Consider the following 23,544-nt stretch of genomic DNA (forward strand, 5'->3'; position numbering starts at 1 on the left):
TCATGGAAAATACACATGGCTTGGAATGCCTGACAAGCACAACCAGCTGCATGAACAACATATACAGTGTGACATTTCCATAGAAAACATTGTTGGGCTGAGCCTGAATCTCATCTGGTTGATACTGGAACACTCACGGCAGATGAGCTGTCAAACAATCAAAGCCAAGCCACAGCCTTGTAATCTGACTAGAAGCCAGATACAGTAACCCACTTGTAGCAACAAACAACCGATTGTGTTTAAAATTTAGACACCATAATCATCTCACATTTACCAGTATGCATGGCAAACAATAAGGAATTTAGTTGCACAACCTAACTATGAGTCAGCACTGTTTTTTGTTTTGTTTTTGCAAAGATGGCCAGTGTTACTTGGGGATCAGTGAATTAAAGCACCATATGAAAAACAATGGAGTAGAACTGCTTTATCCTGCACTGGTTAAACTACAACTGCTCTCAGTTTTTCCCCTTATGTAAAGAATGCTGGATGAATACGTTAGTTTTGGGTTTGGACAGTCGAGTCAACAAGGAAATGTTAACCCCCCCCCTTTTAAAATTGAATAACAGTTCAAGCAGGCAGTGGAAGAGTAGCGGCAGCAGCCCTCCTGCTGGAAAACAAACAACTAGGGCTGCACGTTTCTTCTAGCACTGCGGTAGATAATCAGGGAAGAGCACAGCTACTGAGTGCAAAAGAAATAGAATATTAAAAATTAAGTAATCCAGTATGTTGAACTGCTGGGAAACAGTGAGCACAACTCTATCCAATCGAAGAGATATGTGAGTTGCAATGCTATCGTATTTAATTTTGATGGGAGAATTTCTCAAAAAAAGAAAATAAAACGAGGCGATTCATTAAAAGGAAACTGTGAGAAGAATCAGACTCACCAAAAAGCTTAAAAACCGCTCTTATAAAAATTACATACACACACACACACACACCCCACATGGGGAAAATGTCAACTAAAATAAAGGGGAATTAGGGTCCCAGTTCTATCCAATCCCCTTGCTGATTCATGCGAGCTAGGAGGTGCATCATACAGATGGGAGGGAAGTTGCAGAGGCTTCCTCAGGGTTAGGGAACTTTTGTTCCCTTATCCTAGGGAAAGCCTCTGCGTTCCCTTTGAGTCTCCTTGATTCTACAGCACTATTTTGCTTGCACAGAACTGATTAAGGAAGAGGGAAAGGGAGAGAGAAGGGGGGATAGGATACAGCCGCATGCAAGTGCTGTTGATCCCGCCCCTTCCCACCCCTGTTCTGCCTCTCTTCCTCCCTGTGTCCCTCCCCACCTAAAACACCCTGTTCCTCCATCCTACCAGCTGCTCCTACCACCGATTTACCTGGCACGGATGGATGGTGGCCTTGCTGCCAGCCTGCACAGCTACCAGCAATTGTGCAGGCAGCCTAACTGTCCTCACCAGCAGTTTCGGCTTGTGCGACATGGACTGGATCCAGGCACTTCTGCCTAAATCTTGGCACTTCCACTGGTGGAACATGCATTCTGGTAGCAGGAGCCTTTAAATAGGATTGGAGGCTGTTCAAGACCGCTAGATATGATGACATGGAAAGCAATAAAACAGGCTGAAACTGAAACAGAAAATACCGGAATGCAATTCTTTGACATCATGTGAACAATGTAAATAGTGACTGAACAGTTCACACGAGTGAACAATTGATGTTCAGTGAAAAGGCCCGGAATGGCATTTATTGTTGTGTATAGATGATTGTGCTGATTTGAAATAGAGCTGATCACTGGCAGTTCATGTTATGTTGCCTGCCTGTACAAGACGAAGTGCTCTGCGAAAATGTATGCTTACTGAAAGTCTCTTCTGCACTGCCTGTGAGCTGGGCATGTCACAGCTTATTAAAAATTCTTCAGCTTTCTGTGGAATTGCACTGATTATTACCCTGGAGCACAGGGGCAGAAATTAGCAGGGCACTGGCACAGTTGGTCACTTAAAAGCTGGCTTCTCTTATTCCAGTTTATGGCTTAGCATTCATGTTTAAAGATCCAAAGCCTTATATTCATAAATCAGTTTGTGTTTTGGCATTATTAAAAATAGCTGCTAGCTATTTGGCTTAGGAGTGTATTCTCAGCCGTTCTTCCACAAACCATCAGAGACATGAGCAGGTAAATATGGAATTCTTTCCCCAGCCCAAGCTTACTGCCAAAAATCGTAGAAAAGAAATTCCTTGTGAAAGGCGATGAAAATGCCCTCATTATCAGTAAGTCAGTTACATGAATAACAGTAGTGTTCTTGCTGTGCCAACTGCAAACCTCAATTTACACTGTAAAATTTATCAGATTAAGAACAAATTGAGAGGCTTTTTATTACAAAGCTTAATTATTGTATGTTGACAATCACCCAAACGATCTTCACATAATGCTGCAAAATGTGAATTAGAATTTATACTGGGAAATGTTAGTCAGTGCACAAACAGTACAATAATCTGCACCCCATGCTGACCGAAAGTGCACAACATCACACTTGTGCAGCCTCAAGCACCACTGTGAGCCTGCCTGGCTACCATCTTTGGCTTGTACAAATATGGCTTTCTGTGGACCCATCTCTCTCAGACAGCATCTTTCCAGGAACATGTTAAGTAACACAGTTTGAGACTTGCACAGTTTCAGAGTCTAAGAACAGAACCCCTGAGTATTTGGGGACATGACTGTGGGCCCAATCCTATCCAACTTTCCAGTGCCAATGCAGCCTCAATACAGCCTAGTACATGGGTGTGCATGAAGGTGGGTGGGGAGACATGAATAAAAAATATAGCTGGGCCCATCACCTCTAATAACCAGATAAGGATGTTGTTATATGCACAATATAGTTCAGTAATGACTTCTCAAATGTAGCTGTGGATGACCATCTGCGGCAATCACATTGTATACCAGCATGAAGAATGTATCAAGAAATTTAATGCAAAATGAGCTGCGAGCTAACCACAGGCATAGTTGTGACAACATCTGAACCTACTATGGGATATTTTTTTTCTTTTGCGTCAACAACTGGTTTAGGATCTAACAAAGGATTGGTATGGCATTCTGAATAGAACACCAGACTCTGTGCATTTAGGTCAGACCATGCTTCTGTCCAGTCCTGGTGCGCGCTGGAGTTTGTGGTTTTAGTTGCAAATATTCCTTCTGCCTTCTCCCTTCTTATGGAAAACCAGAAATACCAGGATTACACTCAGCACTTTTAATACAACCCTTTCTTCTGCCTACTTGTCCTTCAATTTTTATGCCTATAATGCTGTTCTGTACCTAAGGACAGGTATTTTTCAGATGCAAATGATCAACTTGAAAAAGACTTCAAGAAGACTGAAGTAAACAGGAATTTAGGGAAAAGAATGCTGATTTTTCAGCTGAGGTTTTTGGTCAGCCAGGGCTTTGGGAATTTCCTGTGTGTGTACACGCTGAAAAGCAAAACTAAGCAGAATTTCTGAAAACAGCATCAAAGTGGAATCTGAAGAGGAGGAGGGTGGAGGAGGCACACCAGACAAACTTCCTAACTCATCAGACACAGATTTAGCCAACTTGGGAAGTTATTGGGGGAACGTCCTCACATTCCATAAGGTTTAAGGAGGATAATGACACTGAAGCTCACCCACTGGGTGCAAGAAGCTTCATTGCTTCCTCTGTCACAAAATCCCATAATGCAGCACTTCCCAAAATGTGGGTTGTGATCTGGGCCCTCCCACTCTCCCTTGCACTGAGTTGGCTTCAAATAGGAGCCATTCCAGACTCCCATTACAGGCATGCGCCACTTAACAACCTTCTGTTTAAACGACAGACAACATATATGACGGTGGTCAAAGCACAACAAAGAGGCTCTTAAATGAGGCAGTCAGGTCTCCTGTAGTCTGCAGCAGAGAGACTCTTAATGCAAAGAAGAGGCAGTCTATCTCCAGAAGCCTGTGTAGCCAGCTAGTATCTGGCAGGGAGTGCCTGTTTATACAACAAAGCAAAAGATTGGGCTGGTTGTTCACTACAGGTATAGGAGAATGTATCCTGTTGTTAAGTGACACACACCTGTATTTACCAAGGCCTCTCCCTACCTGGCAACCCACTCCACAGGCCTCTGCAGGCCTCAGAATGGCCCTCAGAATCCTGCCTCCATAAGCCACTTCTGGTTTTTGGAAGCCACTTCCTATTTGCTTCTGAAAACCTGAATTGGCTTACAAAGGCTCCTGAGGGCCATTCTCCTGAGTGGGTTGCCAGGCCGGGGTGGCCTCCAGAACCACCAAGAGTGTCATGACTCACTGCATGAAGACGAGGTGGGCTGCGGCACTGCAAAGTTTGGGAACCCCTGCCATAATGCATTGTGGCATAGACTGGATGACCACCACTATACACAATTCTGGGGGAAGGGGAAGTGCATGGACACATAGTACATACTTATATTGTGGCATAATAATATATTTGGACTATCTCTTCTGAACTCCTAAATTCTGTTTGCTTTTTTTGTGGTCACTAGAACAGTAAATAGTTGTTTCCAGAGTCCCTGGGGTGGGCTGACTTCACTCTTGCATTTTTATTAGAATTCTTATGCTTCACCAGTACTGTTTAGGTTTACAAAGCAAGAGTCCATACATCAGGACACAATTAATTTACGTTGAGCAGGAATGCATGCCCAGGACTATTTCAAAACTGGATTAGACTAACTGCCAAACCTATCTCAAATCATTATCGAAGATGTAGCCGCACTGCATCAATGCGTTGGGGGGGGGGCAATCAGGAGGCCTCCTAGAGTTAAGTAAAAATATTTTCTATTTACATCTACACAGGCTTCCTAGTAGCCTATAATTCTCCTCAGACTCATGCCAGCTATAAAACTGGCATCAAGTCTGAGGAGAGAAAAGGGACGAGGCAGGTAGAAAAAAGAAGTGATAGGTTTGTGGAGCGTGCTGCTTTCCCCAAGATCTGCTCTCTCTCCCCCTTCCTCCCCCCAAATTTCCCCCTGCCCCCTCCCTGCCCATGATATGCCACCACCACCATCTTACTGGCACCCCCGGAGCCTCTGGGAGCTGCTGCCTGTGCACGCCTCTTGCCATTTGTGGCAGAGGATGAGAAGAGCAAGACAATGGCCCAGCTTTCGCGCTGCCATTACAGGCCTTGTACTGTTGGAATGGGAGTTCCAGCAGTGCAAGGTCCAGATAAGACTGGGCTGTGAGTTTCCAACTCATCCAGAAGTCTTTATAAGAATTCCAACAATCATCAGGCAGGGGCTGAGACTTTTGTGGGAGTAGAGCAATTGCCTTGGGCCTCACAGATGTTGGCGGTCACATGAACAGTGGCAAACAGTGCACTCAACTGAGAGGAAAAAAGCCACCAGGCGAAATGAGAAGGAAGGATGGGTCTGAGATGAATATTCAGCTCTCGGCATCTCAGAGACATAAAAAGAGCTTGCAGGACCTAGTCAACTGAAAGTTAGTCCTTTAGTGCTTGCATCCATCCTTGCTTTAGAAAGTGAAAACCCCAACAGCCCAATTCTATGGACTCATAGAGCTGGTGGAACAAGTGGTGGAATGGAATGCCAGCAGAAAGGCTGGAGCGTTTCTGCACACATTGGGGATCACCAGCCACCAGTTGAGCAGATAAGACAGCAGGACAGGGTGGGGGGGTAGAATGAGGTGGTGACTAGAGTGGGGGTGCATTGGGTCCCAGAAGTGGGTGGGTTTGGTGGCTGTGGCAGCTGTTGAATACTAGCTCCCTTCCCTGGCCAGATCTCACAATGTGGACCTGTGCCAGCAAATTTGCAAGTAGACACCCCCCCATGCTAAGGAGGCTTACCTCAGTCCGCTTATCCAGAGACCTCTGCAACTGCCCCCCCCCCCGCGGGATGCAGCAGTAGCCGTTTTGGCGTTGCTGCATTGGCGGGGAGGGGAATAGATAGGATTCAGCTCCAAGATTACTTTTAATTGGTCTAAAAATGAATGAATTTCAGGAGGTTTCAGCCACATAACTTTGCTGAATTAGGGCCCAATCCTATCCAGTTTTCCAGTGCTGGTGCGTCAGTGGGGTGTGCGCTAAATCCTGTGGTGGAGGGGCAGTCACTGGGGGGCTTCTCAAGGTATGGGAACATGTATTCCCTTACTACAGGGCTGCATTGTAGCTACACTGGAGCTGGAAAGTTGGATAGGATTGGGCCCTTAGATGACTGACTGTCAAATTGAAGACTCCACTGATTAACGATAATAATCCTGCTATGTCACATGATCAGTTATGGGCAAACACATGCATACCTTATGAAATGAAACCAAGATGGCCATTTCTAGGCAAAGCTATGTAGTGGACAATCTGCAGCGGAGAAACAGTGCAAATGTTTTCCATGTGTGGGACAGCTTATTTTCTGAATTTACAATGTTAAAAGTCTGGTTATTGCCCTGTCCCTCCCCACTTTTCTTCACCTTTCTCTGTGCTCATTTCTGTGTTATATTTATATTATGAGCCTTTTAAATGACATAGACATTGTTCTCAACTGCTGTTAGCTGAGGACTCAGGATTGGGTAGAAGAGAAATGCAAACAAAGAGAAATAATTTCAGTTTAAAATTGATGCTGTGTAATTCTGGAAAACCTAGCAAAACTGACTATTGAGCAAAACTCTTAATGGTTTGGAATACTCTAAAAAAATGCATACAGTAACATTCCATCTGGTCTCAATTGCTGCTGAATAATCTTAAAGAACTTGGCATTATTACAATTTCACCACTTCATTAGCTGTTGGCAAGTTCAAATTCCTTGGAGCAACAGCCACAAATAACAAAATTGGAACATATGCATAAACTCCAAGGCCTAGGGTTACCAGGAGGACAAAGACCGATCAGATTAGGCAATCCTGATGTCCTTTTGCCTGCGCCCTTTGTATAGCTGCTGCTTCTCCTGCTGTCTTTGACCTGAACCATGCATGGAATCAACTTTACATATGACCAAAGCAACTACTGAACTCCTTCACATGCCAGCAGTAGAAGACTTAGCAGTTGCCTAGCAGCTGGCCTTGGGACAACCCACACATTTCTAAAGTTGCAATCCGGTAAAGCAGTGTAGGGAGCTTGACTCCAAAAGAAGTCAAGAGAGCCCTCCTCTCCTCCACTGGGCTGCTGCCACAGTACAATGTGCTCCACATCCCAGATAGGTCATCAGCTTCTGGTACTAGGATATTTGTATTCTGGATGATTGTGTCCTGGTTAAACACATTCTGGTCATTGTCATCCCTGGACATTCACAACTGGTTTTTTTATGCATCCTGGTCATTTGTATCCTACTATAATTGAACAACAAACCCCATGTTATATATTCTAAGCCTCTTATCCAAGCCCTAATCCTTGCATTAAAAAATTAAAAAGTTGTAGACCTAATATAAATATGTAGACCTAATATAAATATACACATATTGGGGCACAAATGTCCGGGGCACAAAAAAAAGGGACACAAATGTCCAATGCCTTTGACCAGGACAGTTGTCCAGGATGCAATGGTCCTGTCACTTCAGCTTCTCCTTCAGGCCTCTATGCATAGAAGTTGCTTGCGCATGAGAGTCTTGAGGACAATCAGCTTGTGCGTGCTTGTGGGGGAAGCATGGAAAGTCCTGCCCTAAAGTGCAAATGCTGGCTGCAACACTGCCACATTGGAAGAGATCTGACAGGAGATAAGTTCTGTATTGATTCCTATGGGGCAGCACTGCATGCTTCTCTGTGCACGTGGGCCATATACAGCTGTACCATATATAAACAGCAATAAGAGCAGTACCCATACCACTGCAAGTCAAGGATAAGGAGCCAGCCTTCTCCAATATCTCTATTTTTAAAAATAGAGCACTACTTATTTTTGCTGATGCTTTCCTTTCAATACTCTTCAGACCTGGCTCACCTTACAGATTCAGGAGGAAAAAAAGGCATCCCTTTCTTTTCTCCTGAATGTAATTCTCTTTTGTTCATTTATTAGATTCCATTTGGTTCTTAATATCCCCTCAACCCAACAATTCTCCTTCTTATTACTCTTCCAACAGCCTCTATATGTTTTCCTTTCATTTCATCACACTGGAGAGTGTCAGGCAAGTCAGAGACTGAGCTCCTGTCCCAGTTGCCCGACTGAAATCACTTCACTACATTCTGAAACAGTGGCAAGATTGTGCTCTGCCTGCCAGCTAGCCACCTCTAAGAAAGGAAGGGGTCAGCACCAACCATACAATGTTAGTACTATCAAACATACAGCTGGATACAAATGGACTATTCAGCAGCACAGGGCATAGTTTAGTGTTTAGTCCAAGAGCTTTAAGTAAACACAGTACAGTAATAATCAACAAAAAGTGAAATAAGGGCTGAAATTAGTTCTTTAGTCACAGATTTGGAAGTCACTCAGACAGATCTTCTATCTACACCACTGATTCTTACACACTGTAGAGCTTTCATGTAATCTGTGATACTAGGGAGGGCTTTGATAAGAGAAAAATTGCTGAGGACCTTTATCAGAGCAAATAGTGACCCTGGCTTAAAAATTTACATCTTCTGTGCTCTAACGTAGGTATACTCATGTCTGTGAGTCACAGGAGACATATCGTAAGAAAATGTGGTGGTTTGCAAATTACCAGCAAATACAAGATAGGTTATTTTCAGGTAGGGTATCTGAAGAACCTGTAAAGGGGTTCCAAAAGCTCTCTCCAAACTGAGAAATGGCTAAAGAAACAAGAGATGAGATTTAGTGTTAAAAAGTGTAAAGTTATGCACATTTAAGCAAAAAATAAATAAGTCTCAGCTACACCTACACACACAGAGATGGAATATGAACTGTCTATGACTCTCTAGGAAAGTGATCTTGGGATTGTGGTAAAGACCTCAATGAAAACATCAACTCAGTGGGTGGCAACAGGGAAAAAGGCAGATTCCATTGTAGGGGTTATTAGGAAAGAGATGCAAAATGAAATTCCCAGCAAAAAAAACTAAAAAAACCCCAAAATAAAATGCAATGCCTCCATAGAAATTTTTGGCGCAATAGCATCTAAAATAGTGTGTGCAGTGCTGGTCACCCCTCTCCAAAAACTGAAGGACAGTGACATAAAGAGCAATCAAATTGATCCAAAGGGAAAGAGCAAAAGCCCCTTTCCTTCAAGGAAAGACTGAAATGTTTGGAGCTTTTTCAGTTTAGACAAATTGTGACTAAAGAGGGACATACAATTATAAAATTATGAATAAAGATAGATCTTTTTTCTCTCTCCAAATAAAACCGATTAGTAGTAGATACAGGACAGAGAAAGTACTTCTTCACACAATAAACATGGAATTTGCCGCCATAAGATGGCCCCTTGGCTGAGTTGACTTTAAAAGAGCCATAGACAGAGAACACAGCTAGCTACTACTACTACCCATTAAGTATCAGTTGCTGGGTGAGCAGAGAGAAGCAACTGCCTTTGTTTCCTGTTTGTTGACTCCCAGGAAACACTTGGTTGGCCACTGTTTGAAACAGGAGGCTGGACTAGACCAATCTTTGTTCTGATCCGGTAGGGCTCATCTTATGTTCACAGTGGAAAGGACAGTAAAGGTGAGGGGTGCAGAGCTGGAGGCCCAGAAAGGATGAAGGAGAGATACACACAGAAATATTTAAGAACTAGGCGGAACTTGGGCTCTGCAGTTGAGAATAATGGGGAGAATAAGATCAAAAACACAAAGCAGGGCAGCAGAATGTTTCCCTCTCCATATTCCCAAATGGGCCATTGGTCACAATGTTCCATTCCAACACACAAGTCCTTAGTAGTACATTCTTAGATTACTAGAGGGGGAGAGAATCTGAATAGGAAAGGTATGTAAGGGTTTATTTTAAGCTTCCCCACCCCCACCCCCACTGCACAAGCAGCTAGAGGAAACCCTCCCTCGCTCGATAAGCATACCCTCACTCTAGAATTTTTCCAATAGGAAGATGGAAAGGAAAATGAGAATGAATAGTAAAAAATACAGAAAGAAAGAAAGAAAGAAAGAAAGAAAGAAAGAAAGAAAGAAAGAAAGAAAGAAAGAAAGAAAGAAAGAAAGAAAGAACGAACGAACGAACGAACGAACGAACGAACGAACGAACGAACGAACACTGGTAACATCTTACCTTATCCCCTGGCTGTGGTCTCATAAGAGAGACTTGATCATAACCTCGCCGGATAAGGGCCCATAAGGCATCCAGCTTGCCCTAAAATGACAAATATTTGACATAACCAAAATATCCAGAGACAGGGTGGTAAACTATAACTGGTTGACTAGCTTTTCTTATCTGCCATTTTTCAACACCAATCTGAACTGTTAGGAAATTTGCTTTTTATTTCCTGTGCCCGTCACATGGTCTAGATTGTTTGGTTATTATAGACAGTTTAGATTGGTAAATCTACTCCCAAGTGATTCACATAAGAGGCCATTTTTGACAAGTGGTGGATTGTAGGACACCAATGGTGGATTGTAGGACACCAATGCCAGGACGCTGTAGGGAAAAATAACAGACACTCCCCACATGGCACTCCCCACGTCCCTGGCTATGTCGCACCGTATTACCAAAAGTGTGGGTCATGCTGCAACAGTCGGTCACCAAGGTATGGAGCTTGGGAACTCCTGTTCTAGATCATGTGTGTTTATATCTGTTTGCTAGTGCTGTTAACTCTAGTTAGAAATGACAAAATATTACCAATATTGCACATAATGCAGGTCCTTCCTCACTTTTCTAGAAACTACTGAAAGCTACTGAAAAATCCACGCCCCTGGGCAGCAGTGTAGCCAGAAGGGAGGCAAAACAGTAAGTACTGCAAGTGCAGCAATGCGCTGTGTAAGTGGCCCCTCACAGTTGCCATCAGAGCCATTCCAGGCAGTGATGGCAATGTGCAGGAGACATCATTTGGTTTGGTGAGTGCCTGTGCATTGCTATTGCTGCCCAGAATGGCTCTGGTGGCAAGTGGGAGGGGACGTTACATTGTGCATTGCAGTGTTTGTAGTACTTTCCATTTTGCCCCCCTCTGGCTACGCTACTGCCCTGGGGGAAGACAAGGAAGGAGAAGTCTAGTTCAGGGAGCTCCTGAAAAACCATCAAGGGGCTAAAACAATTCTGTTTGCTATGTACCCTTTTTCTTTGTTTCAATACTGTAAAAATGCAATAAATAAACAATCAGTTCTCTCCAATTATGATAATTAGAAAGCTGGTAAAAAAATGAAAGCACACCAAAGTCTCTGAGATTTCAAACAGAAAAGCATGAAAAATTTCGAATAACAGTGTGACTTCTGATATATCCAGTACAATAAATGATGGTACATTTCTTCAAACTGACTTCCCTAGTGAGGATATGATACAGAGTAGCAGCTTTACAGGTCTTGTGGAGAAGACACCAACGGACTAAGAGAGAGATGCCCTGCTTGCTCTTGTGCCCAGTGGACATTCTTTCCTGTACATAAATCTACACTGGGTGTAGACTTGCCCAAGATCAGGCCCATACATCATGGAGCAGGACTTCCAATACTGACTGTTTTTGTTTCTGCGGAATCCTGAGAAGTGGCTTAAACATTCATTTTCATAGAGAGTATGTCCCTAGTACTTCTGTACTGCAGCGAGTCATGGACTCTTCGCTCCCAACAGGAGAGGAAACTGAGTGCTTTCCAAATGTGCTGCCTCCGATGCATCCTCGGCATCACCTGGCAGGACAAAGTTCCAAACAACACAGTCCTGGAACGAGCTGGAATCCCTAGCATGTATGCACTGCTGAAACAGAGACGCCTGCGTTGGCTTGGTCATGTCGTGAGAATGGGCGATGGCCGGATCCCAAAGGATCTCCTCTATGGAGAACTCGTGCAGGGAAAGCGCCCTACAGGTAGACCACAGCTGCGATACAAAGATATCTGCAAGAAGGATCTGAAGGTCTTAGGAATGGACCTCAACAGGTGGGAAACCTTGACCTCTGAACGTTCCACTTGGAGGCAGGCTGTGCAGCATGGCCTCTCCCAGTTTGAGGAGACACTTGCCCAAGAGACTGAGGCAAAGAGGCAAAGAAGGAAGGCCCGTAGCCAGGGAGACACACTAGGGACAGACTACATTTGCTCCCAGTGTGGAAGGGATTGTCATTCCTGAATTGGCCTTTTCAGCCACACTACACGCTGTTCCAGAACCACTTTTTAGAGCGCAATACCATAGTCTTTCGAGACTGAAGGATGCCAATGATGACGATGTCCCTAGCCTTCATGATCATGGGAAAAATTTGTTTGTTACAAATGAGAAAAGAATTAGGGCTTTCACAAGTCAGTGGGTGGGCTTCTTCCACCAGCTCTTGTTCCTTCCAAGAATTATTTCATTTTTTATAGCACCATCCATGTGCATGGTACTTAACAGAGAAGCAAATGAACAAGCAAGCAAAAATCTTGGCTCCTGCCCCAAGGCATTTATAGTTTTATATGTCATCTATAGTTTTATAATCAGAGGGATGCAACAGAGTGACGGGGGCAAGATGGAGACAAAGGCCATAAGGGAAGCCTAATATGTTCCCCTGTAAGCACATGGACGTATGCTATGAATTCTCTACAAGTTCCAATTCTCCCTTACCATTCTCCAACAAATTGGAAACAAAATTTTTATAAATCTCAATAACACAAGAACATATCGAGATTATCGTATGAGCATTGTATCACTCTAGTCTGAAATTCACAAAAGAACAGACCCTTAAGAAGGCCATGGCAAAGGGGTTGAGCTGTTCAGTTCTAGATATAGCTATTTAAAAATTTTCTACAGTTACCACAAAACACATTACCTTTATAGGAGTATACCACTTCCTCTCAGATGGCAACCTCCGCACATGATGTTTCTTTGGTTTGGGTTCCCATGGCTCATATTCTTGTTCGGGCAACTTGATGACTGCATTCTTTGGCTTCTCTAGTTTTGCTCCTTCCTCTGTGGATCCTTTGTCACCCCATCTCACCTGATTACAATGAGATACAAGAAATGCTCCATCCTACTGTTGGGACGCCAATACCACTTACAGGCTTTTCAAAAACTATCCTTAACATTTGGGCTGCAATCACATACATACACTGAACTCAATAGGACTTCTTTCTGAGTAAACAGGCACAGGCTTGTTAACGGTTAACAGGTTTAAACTACCCCCAATGAAGTATTATAACAACAGGCACTTTCCGTGAGAGGACATTCTGAGAAGAGGCCCTGACAGGTGAGAGATGAAGGCAATACCCATCTCAGAATCTCACCCTCTCCTAGAACTTCATACATATAGGTATTCCACACTACTAATCTCAATAGAAAATTGGTCTTTTAAAAAAAATTTTTTTTTGCAGTTTAGGTGTTGAAAAAAGACCACTGATTGTTAAACAAGGTGAGAAATGAGAACAACTTTAATACCTCCATTCTCTTGATTCCACCAACACCTCTTCCTCCATAATAAGATGCATCCACTGTTGGCCACTTTTTCTTTGGCAGCCCATCTTCGTCATCTGACTCCTGTGGGAAAGATATAGAGAGAGACAGCTGTTTTTGAAGGCAAACAACTTGAGGCTTGATCAACAAGCTGACATGTGAAATCTCTATTCATGGCTTTGCATGTTTGCATTCATAGCCTAGCAGCAAACAAAAGCCTCTTGTCTTCCTAGCTGAACCATCTCTTAGGGAAGCTAAAAAAAGACTGTCTTTTAGTTAAGGTTATTTAACTGCCACCAAATACATATGGAGCTGCAAAATCCCATCTAGATTCTGAGGAGCAAAACTGAGATGCATTATGCATTACATTACCAGATGTTCTGCTGCACTAACCAAAATGCAACATAGTAATACACAAACTGAAAACATTTATTACATATTGAAACTATCTGTGCTTTATAACTTTTTTAAAAAGCTCTTATTATTACTGTTTTAATCATTCTCTCTCCCCCCCCCCCCATGGCTCCATCAGAATTTGGAGCAGAACATTTTCAACAGACACTCAGGTCATGATCAAGTTTCACAGCACCTTAGAGAAAATAATCCTTAGTCTTATTTGCCCACATAGCCTTTTAATTTAATTGGCTTAAACTTAATTTAACTGACAAGTGTCAAGTGTCTGCAAAGTCATGTCAGATGTAGCTCTGTGACACAAATGACAAAACATGGGTCACCACAGCCAATGGGATTAATTATGTAGCTGTGTGAGCACACATTGCAGAAGTCTGATTGGAAGAGAAAGGGTAAATCTCTCCTGGTTGCACTCACCAAGTTTCTGATTACACTAACAGCACCAACCAGATGAGTGGGGAGGAGGAATGGCCTTGGTTAATAAGGATTTCATCTCCCATTCCTGGTGCCCTGTCCAGCAGTTGGCCAACTTTAAATATCTGTACAAAGTGTGAATTTATGAAACAAGATCAACGTTCTGTTGGAGTACTGCCAATCTGACTGCCCAAAGGTCTTCCTGCCCAAGCTGGTAGAGGTGATTTTGGGAGTGGCATTGAGGACTCCAAGGTTGTTTGTCTTAGGCGGGGGGGACGGGGACGGGGGACGACGACACTCTTCAGTCTCCATGCTGATGCCACATTGTCAGATGCAGCTTGGAATTTCATGGCTGTGATGACAACCACAGCCTGTCTCAAACTATATCTGGATCTATAAATGTTGTATTTGATATTCTGTATACGATGGAAACAGAATATATAAGGAGGATGGGGTGGAGCTAGTAGTGACTTCCTTGTCATGGTCAGATCATTTTTGGTAAGGGATGGACTAAGGATCACTCCAGACCTGTTCAGGAGTTGGGGGGGGGGGGCGTTAAGATGGTCCACCTTCAGAAGTTTATGGATACTGATGAATTCCTGATGTTTTTAGGGAAATTTCCTCTAAAAATGGCTGGCAGTCCTGCAGGTCTTGATTTTTCTCTAGAATGGAGAGATGACTTCCCATTCATCATTTCCTAGCCATCACTTCCAAACAACTTTTGTCTATGGGTCAAGACTGTTCTGCTTCTTGGTATACTGAGATGAAGCACCTAGGGCTGATGACTGGAATGCAAATGGTGGGACACCACTGCTGATGTAGAATGACATTTATTAATGTTATCCTAGTGCTGGCAAAACAGTTCCACTTCTTGGTCTACAAGGTACCTAAGCTTCTATCTTCTCTCCCATGTTTTTAACATCTATACAAAATAGAGGGACTTCCAGAGGTTTGGGTTGAAGTGTTATCAATATGCAACATATAGCTCTACCTCTCATTTTTACCTGAAAATTCCAGGGAGGTGGTAGAAGATCTGAAGGCTATTCTAGCCTTGATGAGGCTGAATAAATTAAAACTCAATACAGTCAAGATGCAAATGCTGTTGGTGGGCAATTCTACTAATCTGAATAGAGGACTGCAACTTTTTCTGGACAGGGTTGAACTCCCCCTAATGCAGCTGAACTCCCCCTAAAGTATTATATTCTGAGGATGTTGCTGATTCAGGCATTGCCCATGGATGCCCAGGTCTTGGTTGCCAGGAGCACCTTTTATTAACTTCTTGTAGCCCTAGAAGGTGGATCTGGCTACCTCTGCCCAAATTACTTTCAGGTTAGATTACTGCTATGTGCTTCACATGGGGCTGTGCTTGCAGGTAATTCAGAAGTTGCAGCTGATTCAACATAAAGCTGCCAGAATGTTGGCAGGTTTACAATACACTGTACATATTACACCAATCCTGTGCCAGCTACACTAGTTAGCTGTCTGACCAGAAACAAAGTGTTACTGTTGACTTTTAAAGGCCTAAACAACTTGGAACTGGTTTATTTTAAGGACTAACTTCAAACCATGTGCACTTTCCAGAACCCTAAAATCAGCCTCAAAGGCCCTGCTCTCTGGACTGCCATTTAAATGGGTTGTGTTTTGTAGACAGTTGCTGACCTACTATTGAACTCTATGGGACAAAAGCCCCAGGCGTGAGTCTCTAAGCTTCTCTGAGGCGCCTGATGGGGGTGGAAACTGTGCTTCTGGTTTTCTGGACGCACAGTTTATAGTGTCGGGGAACTTCAGAGAGGCTTCCCCATGCAGTCCTGGGTCGCGCAAGGTGAGTAAGGGGCGGTGGATTTTTGTGGGGGGGGCAGCGGCGATAGCCCACATGGGGGCGCCATCACAGACCTTTGCCCCAGGCACAGAGCTTGGGAGGTCCACCACTGTTTGTAGGTTGCAGGACAGGGCCTTCTTGGTGGCAGCACTATGTTTATAGCACTTTCTCCTCAAGGATATCTGTCAAGCCCGCTCTTTGCTATTGTTTTAAGTGGTAACTGCATATGCAGCTTTGATGAACATTATTAATCTTTCTTGGCTTAATGTTTTGATACTAATGCTTTTCTATGCTGTTTTAGTATGATCGTGTTTTTAAATCATTATTGATTTGAATTTTTTTTTTTTAAATTTGGCAGCTTCCTTGAGAAATTGTAACTTAAAAGGTGGATGGAAATTAATAACATTAAACTGAGATAAATAAAATTTAATCTTGAGAAACTGAATAGTAGTTATAAAATTTTTGAAACTAACTGGTACAAGAGTTGTTCCAATTACTTTTATTAAAATGTACTTAACTAGTAGCGAAGACTACTTTTTAGATGGTAGTTCAAGTACCAGTAAAACTATTTTCAAAGTACTTAATGACCATCAAGGAGTGTTGTTTTTATAGGTAATAACAAAGGAAAGAGACTCATTCAGAAGTAGTTGCATAAATCTGTTTTGAGTTATGTTGGCTTCTCATGCTATGAATCCTGTGCCAGATGTTAAAGAAACAGCTGAAATGCCATCCACGCTGAATCATGAGGCATCTATCCTAACCAAACAGCAATTTTCAGCCTGCTCCAGAGCAAAACCACTACTGAGGGTAAATCGGTTCTCAGGAACTTCAAATGGTAGCTTTTTTGGCAACCTCAGAGAAGCCATGTACAGCAAATCACAAACTTCCTCTGGAGGTTATGCCAGTGTTTTCCCAGAGATCAGTTTCATGCACATATTCATGGAAGGACAAGAGCAGGCAGCAGGGCAGACAGCAATAGTGTCATACAGAGGCAGCAGATTCATCCTAACAAAATGATACAGCGGAACCTCAGTGCATAGATAAACTATCCCTTTGGACTGAACCCATTCATTCATGAGCAAGTAAACTCTAGTAATGGGGGAGGCAACTTAAAGAGACAGCTGATACATTGCAGTCGCCACCACACATGAAACATAATAGCGACAATACTACAAAAACCATCATAGGCATATGGGCTCATCAGATTTCTACAGTGAAAGCTCATCTTTTTCTTTTTTTTTTTTGCCTGACAGTGACTGTGAAGCAGTGATCTTCACCATGTGTGCACTTTTCGCTTTCTCTGTTGCCCCAATGAATTATCCAGACTGACCTACAGAAAAACTCTCAAGGATGTAGCCCACACTTGACTGTCATGCTTCTAAAAAACATCACTTAAGGTTTTCTTATGAATCCCATTACTAAGGAAATAGTAACACATCTTCAAATAGATTGAATGTTAGGGTTTGTCCATGGAGAATAACTAAACAGTGTGATAATGGAGCATTCATTTTATTTTTGCAGATGGAAGCATCTCCCACCAAACCAGCAGTAAAACTCTTGTTCCACAGGGTGTACACAACTGAAGGGTTTGAGCGACAAAATACTTACTGGATCCAGGGGTGGTGGAGGTGGTGGCTCCTTGATGACCTGAAACACATACATTTGTCACTTACTGCACATTCCCCACAAACCACAATCTTCTCATAGTGCAAACCTACACATGTCTACTTAGAAGAAAGTTCCACAGTTTCAATGGGGCTTACTCCCAAGAAAGTGTGTACAAGACTGTAGCCCCACTCATTAAAATAGTTGAAGACATTGCCTTCAATCCTTCAAAACGAGGGATGCTAGGGCCAGGTTTTTATGCCTCCCTTAATGCTGCTAGACTGCTCAAGTTGCAGTTGTTAAAATATGGAAAATTAATCTATTGTATGTAAGATTCCCCCAGGTTTCTAGTGTTAGGAATACTTGGCCATTCCATGGGAAATGGATTCATTAAGGCAGCTATACAGCCGGCAAGTCTGCTTAGCCATCCCTCTACAGATCCTTCTGCTGGTGGAACTGGTGTGGGTATAATGTTCTGATTCACACCTTTGCAAACCAAGAATATTTGGGCAAAATGCAAATGCTGTGAGCTACAGTAGTGTGATTTGCACTAGTGTATTGCCTCAGCTTTGAGGCAGTACTCTGCCTTAATACTGAGATGAAGCAGAACTAACTGGGCAGGAGGTCTGGTCTAGAGGGTTGAGCCTCCATTTGCCTGAAGATAACATCAGAAGGTTGCCAGTTCGAGGCCACCGGCACCGTGCGACCTTGAAGCAGCTGACAAGCTGAAGCCGAGCTATTCCATCTGCTCTGAGCGTGGGAGAATGGAGGCCAGAAGTGCGACCAGCTCAAGAAAGAAACATCTGAATGTTGTGGTTTCTTGAAAGATAGAACCTTCTTTCAAATTGTAAAAATCCCTACGGGGATTTAAATTGCCTGCCTATGTAAACCGCCTTGAATAAAGTCCAAGGAGAAATCTGAGGACCAAGAAAGGCGGTATAGAAATACCTGTATTATGATTATGATTATGATTATTATTATTATCATCATAATGAATCAGCCAGTAATCATTCAATTATCCTTTCCACATTTTAGTGTGCTCAGTGTTCTCCCCTACTAAGGAATATTATATTTCATAATAATAATGGCAGCATTTATATTATGCTTTAGAGCAGTGGTTCTCACACATTTAGCATCGGGACCCACTTTTTTAGAATGAGAATCTGTCAGGGCCCACCAGAAGTGATATCATGACTGAAAGTGACATAATGAAGCAGGAAAATTTTTAACCATCCTAGGCTGCAATCCTACCCACACTTACCCAGGAGTAAGTGCCATTGAGTATCATTGTTAAAAGAATATATATAGTAGCTTGTTAAAAGAACAGGTCTGTAACTTTTCCCCAAATGCAGTCACATACCATGGTAACACCAAATCTAATATATTAAAAATAAAATATTGAAATGAATGGGGACCCACCTGAAATTGGTTCGTGACCCACCTAGTGGGTCCTGACCCACAGTTTGAGAAACACTGCTTTAGAGGGATCAAAGCACTTCACATTCACTATCCCAGTAATCCTTGCAATGGTATTATCAGTGCATTCTGTAGAGTAGGCAGCTGAGGCAAAGAGAGATGACTGAGCACAAGGCTAAGGGGAGATCTGAACCAAGGATACTGAGAATCTGACCAGTTATGCTACACACCTTGCTTATGCTGCAAGTATTTAGTAAATGACTCACATCATGTTCACTGCTTTGTGTTGATAGATGATATTAAGGGCCCAATCCTTTACAACTTTCCAGCACCAATGGGGCATGTGCTACATCCTGTAGTGTGGGGCCAGGCACAGAAGTCTCCTCAACAAATGTTCCCTTACTTCTGGGCTGCACTGCAGCTGTATTGGCAGTAGGAAGTTGGATAGGATTGGGCCCTGAGTCTTACCTCTGTTACCATTGCAGTGGCAATGGCTACAGCAACATGTTGCTACCCAGAGATTTCCCCACAACTTTTTAATTCACAACTGAATCAGAATATGAGGTATCTTTGGACAATTTGTCATCCTCCCTCAGTCTACTGCTATGCCCCTCTTTCACACAGAAGGGGTGACAGAGGAAATGGGTGGAGGCAGTAAATGCCTTGGATTCTGCCTCGGGCAGGAGGTCTGGTCTAGAGGGTAGAGCCTCCGTTAGCCCGAAGATAACATCAGAAGGTCGCCAGTTCGAGGACACCGGCAGCCCCCTGAACGGCTGAGAATGGCGAGAACTTGAAGCAGCTGACAAGCCCAGCTGAGTGATTCCACCTGCTCTTGGTGTGAGCAAGAAGTGTCTTGGCTGCCCTCCATATGAGAGATGGAGCTACTTGTCAGCCTGCGTGGGAGAACTGGAGGCCAGAAGTGAGACCAAGGCAGGAAGATCCATTCTGAAATGTTGTTGGTTCTTGAAAGAGAGAACCTCTATAATTGTAAAAATCCCCTTGAAGGATTTAGAAATGCCTGCCTATGTAAACCGCCTTGAATAAAGTCGGAGGAGTAATCCAATGACCAGGAAGGTGATATATAAATACCGAGTTATTATTATTATTATTCTTCCAGTTTTGGACAGGGACCTGGCAGTCCTAGTAGGCAGTCTGCAGCCCAAGTCTAGGGACCACAGATGGGTTCAGGCAAAGGCCACAGATGCTCATTCAGTGCGCCTGTGAAAGACAGATCCATGCACTCTCTTCATGCACAAGATCCATTCGGTTTAACAGAAGAACATAAATGTAGGTATACAGCTCAAATTAGGAAGCATCTTGAAGTTTAACCCAAATCTACCTTCCTGTAACTTAAATCCACTACTTTTCTTGGCTGCTTCACACATTATATTTCTTGTACCTGAGTAATCCTTAAAGATTTGTATGAACATAGCTAATAGGCATATTATACAGTTACATCCTTCCAAGGTCTGTGACTAACTGTGGCACTTTATTAAATGTATACTGTGTGGCAAGTCCAGGTTTGTTTCTGCATAATGTGTGGAACAGCTGCTACTGAACCAAGATTAACTGGTCTCTTTCTGATGAACCATCTTCTTGGTTCATTTTCAGATGTTTGCTAGCTGTCCATATGCACAGCATATGCTACGACTCATTTTTTTTTTGTACTAGTTTCCCAAATTCTCTCTCTTTGCCTACAACTTGGTTTCTAGGTATTTTATCATTCCCCTAGCTTTTGTGCCATCTTTTCCAGAGCGCCCAGAAGCAAGCAGAGCACTCCAGATGGAAGTCCTGCTGGGCACATTTTACAAAAGTAGAACTGAGCAGGGAAGTGAGTCATCATCTGAACTTACAAGCAAGTGCAAGTTCTGGAGATGAGATGCTAGCATTTAGCCTGAATCTATAATGACTTTGCTGCTGTTGATTCTGCTGAAGACTCAGTAAATCTCAGCAAATGACATTTCAAATAAGCTCATAGTTAAATTCCCCTTTTGTTAAGCAGGAACCTTAAAGCTCTAGAAACATCTTGGTCATTTATCTCTCCATTCCTAAACACTGTCCATTCTTTAACCAGATGTTCTGCTTCCTGATAGTCAAGAAGACTAAGGGTAGGAAACTACATTTCCTTATTAATCCTCAGGAAGAAGGTCATTGCTTTCCCATTTACAAATGGAAATGTGAAATGGACAGATTGTAAAGTGGGCCAAACTTATCCACTTTGTCCACAGCTGATCTAAAACTGGATCTCACTATAGCGATGTCAACATTTTAATGGCTCAGCTTCTGTTCCTTCAACAGTAAGGATGCCAGCTGAATAGAAGAAATTATCTGGTCTGCTTTTGGGTCTTTAATAGCAGCTTGATACACATGCAGGGATTAGTAGGTGAAATTTTAACAATATGGTGATAAATATCACCTGCTAGTTGTGTATGTCACTGCGGCTAAATAGGTAGCTTAAAGGGGTAGTTCAAAAATCAGCAAGTCTATTTAACAGCAGTCTAAAGCAGTAGTTCTCAAACTGGTGGGTTGTAACCACCAGTTTGTGTAAATGTTCCCCCGTCCCTTTAAGGGGCGGGGGAAGGGGAGAGGCAGGGAAGCAATCCCCAGGATCCCGTCTGTATGGGGGAGCGAGGGGGGTGCTAGTGATTTACATTATGTAGGCAGGGCTGCAGCAGGCTGCAGGAGGTGTGGGGAGCCCTGTGCAGCCCTTTACAGTGCTCCCCAAGGCTTGGAACGATAGGAAAAAGCGGGCGCAAAGTACTTCTGTTTTGCAGGAGGCGGTCTGCGTGTGCTGTTTCTGAACATTCCAAGCCTCAGGGAGCACTTCACAGGGCTCCCCACACCTCCTGTAGCCTACTGCAGCCCTGTCTACATAATGTAAGTCACAAGTACCCTCCTCAAACCCCCCCCCCTTAGCGGCGCGGTCCTGGGGATCGCGTTGCTGCCCTAGTCCCTCTGCCACAAGAACTTCCTGAGGGAGTAAAGCTCCCTCAAAGTTTGAGACCCACTGGCATGGAGATAAAATCACTGTGTCAGGTTGCCTTTAAAGGTGCAGGAATGAGGCTTTTAAGACAGATGATAATTTCCTATTTCCAACCCTAGACCCACCACTTCATTTGTTGCTTCCTCTCTTGGGCTTTAATCCACACCATCAGTCATAAAGAGCCTTAAACACAACCCAGATACATACCACTGTGCAGCAAAGAGGCCAAAACCACCAGAGAAGGGCTAAGGCCAGGAGCAGGAACAGAATTAAAAGTGCAATGAAAAGAATTGTCCCACGAATCTGCAAGCAAGACAGATATTCCCAAGTTAACTCAATATTGTGACAACCAATTTCAAAGACACCTCTAAGAATTACACACAGCACAGTGAAACAATAAAGCCTCATGGCATAGTATAAAGACCCCCTGCAGGATCAGGACCAGAGAAGTGAACACTATTTGACTGTTTGACCATGTTGAGCCTACAGTGAGTGAAGGAACCCAAATGGATTTATGCGAACGGTGGTGCCATTTCCCCTGAGAGTTTGGAATCCAGGTTGCTACAGGAAAGCAGCAACACGTTCTGACAGTCTGGGGGGCGGGGGCGGGGGGTTAATACATTTGGTGGGCCAACTATAGCGTTTTCTGGGCTACTGTGAAATTATTTTTCCCCTGGGGGTGGGGATAAGAATAGGCCCTCAGTTTGGCTGTACTTGTCTTAAGAGGCGACTAAACACCCACCGGGTAGATGGGACTTGTCAGCCTGGGAAGGCAGCTCATCTGAGAGAAGGAAAACTCTGATCCCAAACCTCCACTGCTTTGTGGCTACATCCAGTTATGGAAAAGGCTTCAGGAGTCAACCTCGAGGCAAAATCCGGAGCCGGAGTCCCTGAGGCAGTTCATGGCTGAACACAGTCACATTCTGGCAACTCCTGCAACGCCGCTGGAACCAACTGTATTGGCCTCTGCCTTTCCATTGGACCATTTCAGCGACGTGGAGAGGGGGGATTTGCTGCATGGGTAACAGCCTATCCTCCATATCTACCCAGGCTTTGCGCACTGGAGAGGACACTCTGTTCCAGAACCACCATTCAGAGTGCAATACCATAGTCTTCTGAGACTGAAGGATGCCAGCACAGCTGTGAAATTATTAGAAACATGAGTGCATCTTCAAGTTTGCTGAAATGATGAGGGATCTGTAGGGTTGTTGCCTTTCTCTCCAATAAGTCCCCAGCACCTTTTACAGTTGCAAGGCAGGCAGAAGTTCAAAGGATTGATCTTCCTCATCACCAAATCTCCGGTGAAAGCTGCGCCTGCTAGATTTCTGTCTGTCAGTGCTATAGTAGGGAAAGACCCTAAGAATGTAATCCGGTTAAGAGTTGATCCTAAGAACAGTTGGATCAGGACAAAGACCAACTGAATCCAACATCCTGTTTCCCACAGGGACTGATTCAGAGTCGCTTCTGAGAAGTCCACACAGTAGAGTAGCTAGAAGGGCGCAAAACAGTAAGTACTGC

General features: G+C 43.5%; 1 protein-coding gene across 3 annotated transcripts in view; it reads right to left on the reverse strand.

Moving 5' to 3' along the window:
* ANTXRL (ANTXR like) overlaps positions 1–23,544 on the reverse strand; it is a 54,453-nt gene that overhangs the window by 5,856 nt on the left and 25,053 nt on the right. Inside the window, exons 13-17 of one of the 3 annotated variants that reach the window (XM_066620513.1) lie at positions 22,234–22,329; positions 17,631–17,669; positions 13,364–13,462; positions 12,759–12,926; positions 10,091–10,171 (exon numbers count right to left, since the gene is read on the reverse strand). In XM_066620513.1, coding sequence (XP_066476610.1) covers positions 10,091–10,171; positions 12,759–12,926; positions 13,364–13,462; positions 17,631–17,669; positions 22,234–22,329 — 483 coding nt within the window. Of the gene's footprint in view, positions 1–10,090; positions 10,172–12,758; positions 12,927–13,363; positions 13,463–17,630; positions 17,670–22,233; positions 22,330–23,544 lie in introns of those variants that run through there. The other 2 variants (XR_010794097.1, XM_066620515.1) reach the window with 2 other exon arrangements.

This window comes from Tiliqua scincoides, chromosome 3, assembly GCF_035046505.1.
Source record: "Tiliqua scincoides isolate rTilSci1 chromosome 3, rTilSci1.hap2, whole genome shotgun sequence".
NCBI lineage: Eukaryota > Metazoa > Chordata > Lepidosauria > Squamata > Scincidae > Tiliqua > Tiliqua scincoides.